The sequence below is a fragment of the Physella acuta genome, unplaced genomic scaffold (genome assembly GCF_028476545.2).
Source record: "Physella acuta isolate Inbredline_101_S28 unplaced genomic scaffold, ASM2847654v3 ptg000310l, whole genome shotgun sequence".
NCBI lineage: Eukaryota > Metazoa > Mollusca > Gastropoda > Physidae > Physella > Physella acuta.
This window is the reverse complement of record NW_026731829.1, coordinates 220,970-226,969: the sequence shown is the minus strand read 5'-3', so window position 1 is coordinate 226,969 and position 6,000 is coordinate 220,970. Positions and strand designations below refer to the sequence as shown.

The window sequence follows — 6,000 nt, the reverse complement described above, 5'->3', positions numbered from 1 at the left end:
GACTCATATGGTTGATGGTAAATGGGCCAAGGAAGAAAGAAACGGAGATATGCCGTTTAATAGAGGAACGAATTTTACGTTAAAAATTGAAGCTGCTGAATTAAAATATCAGGTTGGTATACACATTTTTTACTCGACAAAAAAGTTTAAAATTATTTACTTTCGTATAAAAGACAATGAATTTGAAATTTTTAATTTCCCAGGTGTATGTTAACGGTTTGTATTTCTGCGATTACCGGTATGCAGTTGCAATACAACAACTTGGGTTCATTAAAGTTTTTGGTGACGTTCACATTAACAGAACTTCTGTTAGTGTAAGTTGATTTATTCATGCGATTCTTATCTTTTTTAACATGTAGGCAAATGTCAAGCAATCCGCATTGTACGAAAAAACAACTGAAATACAATTATATTTTTATATGGTCAAAACATAGACTTTCGCATTCCAGGTGGCCGGAAAATGTAATAACAAATATACATACTGTCCTTTTTTAAACCGCACCTTACAAACGTCAAACGCTTTGTCCACAACACTATACTACACTGTCATTACACTACGCCACGCCACGCAACGATGTTTGATTTTATTTCCAGATTCACCATCAAACTATAGAATTGCGCAGAAACATTGAAATAGGTGACTGGATTAGATATGAAATGACACGGAGCAGTGACTTGGAACGGTATGTAACTATTTTTCAAGAGTTTTAATACAAAATGACCGGAGCTACTAGGTGTCGGATCTGCAGCTCATTCTACCGACATGGGATAAAGCTAAGGGGTCGGCGTGGTCGAGTCGGTAAAGCTCATGGTTGCTAAACTATTTTTCAAGAGTTTTAATACAAAATGACCGGAGCTACTAGGTGTCGGATCTGCAGCTCATTCTACCGACATGGGATAAAGCTAAGGGGTCGGCGTGGTCGAGTCGGTAAAGCTCATGGTTGCTAAACCGAAAAGTCTCGAGTTCGAACCCTCGGGCAGATGAGGCTCGTTAGCTGGGGACAGCCCCTCTTCTAAGAGAGACAACTCCAAAATTAAACAAATGCTGCCTTGTAGTTTGTTCTTGGTTGGACAAAGGCTATGGAAGCAAATCCAAAAAGAAAAGCAGGCTGAAATCGGACTCAATGGATTCAATGGCGCATAACCAGTTGACACGTAACGCTTAATTGTGTTGGAGGCGTGGTCGTGTCGGCAAAAAGCTCATGGTTGATAAATTCGAACATAGTCTCGAGTCCAAAACTCACTGGCAGATAAATCTCGATCCCCTTCAACACTCATAATTAAGAACGAAGAAGAAGAAGGATAAAGCTATTCATAATGCAGATTATTTCTTCATTACGAATGTAACACTGCTGGATGTTTCTATAGTGTAAGTGGATGGCCTGTGTGCATGTTGTGTTTCAAGGAGGGGGGGGGGATGCAAATCGAAAAGTTTGTCCCCGGGCGCCCGGAAGGGTAGATACGCCTCTGGCCCATCCTGCTCCGATAGTTGTCTGATTCAAGTTATGGAAAATACAGGCGGCTGGACACAGTGCTGATCACTTTGTATCTACACATGCTGAGATTCCTGTAACATTTGAACTCTACATTACATGCCCCCATTCACCGTCTGGTTCGAAAGGGTACTTGACTTATTTACTTCCCAGGTAACTAATGCAAATACCTCTAGGTGTTGTAGACAGCGGTGTCTTTACAATCAAACTTAGTCGCTTCTTTTGAGTCACAATGTCTCCACTAAAACTTCTGTAGCTTTTACTGGCTAATTATTTTAGACATTTTTCTTCGAAGGGCGCTTAAACCTTATCCTGGATAAAGTATAATTTTTCTTTAAAAATTTATTTTCCTATTTATTCTGGAAGAAGGGGAATGGTTGGACGTGCTCCGGGGAAGTATTACCCCATAAAGATTACTGAAAACCTTTGTATGTTCTGGAGCTGTAAAACAAAGAGCCTTTCAAGAAGCAAATAATTCGACAATACTTTAAAAATGAAAATTTTTATTTTCATAATAATTTATTTTTGCACCTTCTTAGTGGTTTTTTTTTAGAATACAAATACAGCGGTGATTTTTTCTAAAGGCACTAATTCAGGCTAAAAATAATTTATGAAAAAAAAAAACTTAAATTGTGGAATGAAAGACAGTGTTTCACATTTTGTGTAAATCAATGAGATTTATCAACGCCTGATGTTTATCATTTTCACAATTGCAATAAATCCTTTACAATCATTATACAGGATATACCATATTTTCAGTTTCATACATATAGGTAACGAGACAAAGACTGTATTCGTATTAAATGGAAAAAAAGGAAAGCACTTTACAGCCTCGTGTAATTCTTGTCCCGAAACTCCGATCGATGTAGTATTTGGAGATCAAGAAAAGATTATTATGGCTATTGAAATACTGTCCGGTGGACTAGTAAAGGTCAGTAATCATTTAGTCAACCCTTAAATTTTTGTGATCCTTCAGATTCTACAGGTTGTTGTTTATGATATAATCTTTCATTAAATTTTTTACGTTCCCAAATGGAATATAAAAAACAATACCTTTTAGAACTTTAATTTAATGTTTGACGATTATGCAAATAAAAGTTTAATGAAAATTTTCATGGCTTTTTTTGCTTTAGTTTCTTAAAAGTGATGTTAACATCGTTCGTTTACTAAATTGCAGGTTTACGATGACAAACAACAGTACCTTCAATCGATTCAGTTAACAAAAAAAGACGATTTTAAATACGCCGACACAGTTCGTTATAATAATTTTACTTATGCGGAGTTCTTTCATAATCCATAATCAACCATCCATCCACCCACCCACCCACCCATCCACCCACTCATCCATCCATCCATCCATCCATCCATCCATCCATCCATCCATCCATCCATCCATCCATCCATCCATCCATCCATCCATCCATCCATCCATCCATCCATCCATCCATCCATCCATCCATCCATCCATCCATCCATCCATCCATCCATCCATCCATCCATCCATCCATCCATCCATCCATCCATCCATCCATCCATCCATTCATGCATTTATGCATTTATGCATCCATGCATCCATGCATCCATGCATCTTTGCAACTAATCATCATATATAAAAGGCAATGAGCGCACTTCTCTTGCTCTCTCTCTCTCTCTCTCTCTCTCTCTCTTCCTTTCTTACAGTCTCTATGTCAGCAACATGTTTCCGAGGTTATAAGAACAGTATCATCAGTAATAAGTGGAAAAAAATAATGTGAAAATAAAAATAAAATGAAGTCACATTCGAATGGAGAAACACATTTTTAGTTATGCAACAAGAGAAGTGTTTATGGTTTTGACAAGAGCGCTCTAGAGAATAAAACAAACATAATGAAATTACATTATACAAATAGGAAAAATTCTCTTTAAACAATTTTGATAAAAAGTTTAATGTAGAGAAAGTACACAACACTAATGACTTTATTGATTGTAGTATAAACATATAATTAAAACGAAATGTCGAAAATGATACACAATACCATAGAGGTTCATCTCTGTCACAGGCTTTTCTCCTACCTTTCTATAACACACATACAAAACCAAAAATCAAGCCTTGTTTCTGCAATTTTCATATTTTCTTGGTTCATTCAAGCATCGTGTTCACCTCCAGACTTCGCCATGTTTTTCCGCTCTTCATCTCTCTCCCCTTCCTCTCGCGCATGCGTACACCCACACTATATTTTATCTCACCTTATTAATACACACACTCGCAACATACATTCATATACATTTAACTGTTATACGCCCTTTCTCCCGTTTAAAAACATTAATTTATTAATTAATATTTTTTATTTTTTTGTTATATACATCACATTCACTATAAAATCTTCATTATACATGTAACAGTTAAATGAAAATCATGTGAAAAAGAAACGTGCTAATGAACATCCTAAATTATTTTATATGTACACTTACCAAATTAAAACAATGATATTCATAAAATACATGGCAAAATGTAAAGCGTCACTTATCTTATAAGTATCGCCAGTAAGAAAAATTGTAACTAAGGTAAACCTTCTTAGTTTAATAAGAACAAATGACTCTAACTAAGGAACATCTCTTCTTAGTGCAACAAAAAAAAATCATTAAACCTAACTAAGGAATATTGCCTCTTAGTGTATCTCAAAATAAATCTAACTGAGGAAAACTCTCTTTTAGTAGAACAAAATTATAGCTATGCAATAGCTCCCATGGGCAAATCATATCCTTGATTTCCCTACTTCACTGGCTGAGGTAAACTCCTCATCATAACATATGTAAATTACCACATCTGTCAGCTCATACTGCCATAATCATGTTCATTACTTAACAAGATATACAGTATACATACAAATCAAAGAAATACAACAAAATGTATGTTCGTTTTCATTACTAAATTAAAATAGAGGTAAAAAATATTTATACAAGTCATGTTATGACTTTTCCCTATCTTGCTCACATTTTTAAAATGTTAATGTTCTTTAGAAGTACACATCACATACTACATTATTTAAAATTTCCTTATAAGGATTGGCTGATATGTCTCAGGTCATTATTTTCTTTAGTCAGTTCCATGTTTGTTTTTTCATCTTCAATCTGTCTTGATAAGAAATCAGCTAGTGTATTGTGCTGTCCCTTTACAGGTTAGATTTCCTTGACATAATTTTCCTAGAAAAATCCATTGTCCTTATGAAAGCAATATTTACCAAGTCACAACTCCAAACACATAGTTAAGCTCTGTTAATTGAATACAACTTTAAACAACAATAGGATCCATTAGCATTACCATATAAAGTGTAAAAAAATACAGAACTGTTATGTTCATAAACATCAGTTAACAAAATACAAGGCCCAATAACAAACTAAACATTAGTTAATAAATTATGATAACAAACTCCATGCTTTAATTTAATTGGTTTTCTAACTTACAAATTTTTCTAAAGTCAATAACATGTAAAATAATGTATGTTAGTAGTCCTCAGTGGTGGTAGCTATACCTTATATCACCGATGCTTAAGTACCAATGCACACTACATAAAAAGTAATAGATTTTGTTAGCAAAAAGGAATGTGTAGGGCTAATCAATGAAATAAATTCTTAAGCTGCTGAGGCTGGTGATACAACTAAAGTGGTTAAAAATTATATTGTTACATCCACTAAACCTGGTTATATATGCATGATAACTGATGTTACATATTAAGGCATGAAAGTAAAATCTTAAAGGATTAGTGAGTTCAGCATATTTATCTACAAGAATATTATAAAATTTGCATAGTCCCAACAATGATTTCACTTCTTTCTTTGTACTAGGAGTTTTGATATTTAATATTTTGTCCCTATTTCCTTCAGTAGGTCTAATTTCTTTATTTCCAACCTTAAATCGTAAGAATTCTACTGTATGTACTCCCACATGCAGTTTCTGTCCTTATTCTTTCTAGTAGTTCTTTTAGTGTTTATATGTGTTCTTGTCTCAACCGCTGCTCCAATTTGACTTTCCCATCTATCTATATCTTCCTCATTACTTTCTTTCACCTCCTTTACATTCCCAATAATCATGTCTGCTATTGGTTCTTCCATGACAGCCACTTTGTATTTAGCTTTCAGCAAAGCACAATCTATATCAACCATTGCTATCTCACACTCATCCTTAAATTTCTTGTTAGTGTAAGTCCTGCTAGGGGGGGGATACCTTAAAATCTACCCTTCTAGGCTTATCTCACTAACTACTGTCCGGTTAGTGCAAGCCCGGCTAAACACAGACTGGTTAATAACCTAACCTTATTCTAAATAATAAAACTACTAAAAATAAAACAAAAACTTTAACAATATAATAAAATTTATTTACCAAAAATATAAAACCAAAGGAAAATCACAAAAAAAAGAATAGATAAAACTACTGACACAAAACAGACAAAACAAAACCAAACACCCAATTTCGGACTACGTCCAGGTCTGTGATGAACACATACACAAAATAAATACGGCTTGATGG

General features: G+C 34.6%; 1 protein-coding gene across 1 annotated transcript; it reads left to right on the top strand.

Annotated features, from left to right (window-relative positions):
• Positions 1-2,508, top strand: LOC131940170 (uncharacterized). Its single transcript, XM_059298793.1, has 5 exons — positions 1-112; positions 204-314; positions 595-683; positions 2,253-2,424; positions 2,470-2,508. The coding sequence occupies exons 1-5, from the start codon at positions 8-10 to the stop codon at positions 2,506-2,508; spliced, it is 516 nt and encodes a 171-aa protein (XP_059154776.1). The 5' UTR covers positions 1-7.
• The last annotated feature ends 3,492 nt before the right edge of the window (positions 2,509-6,000 follow it).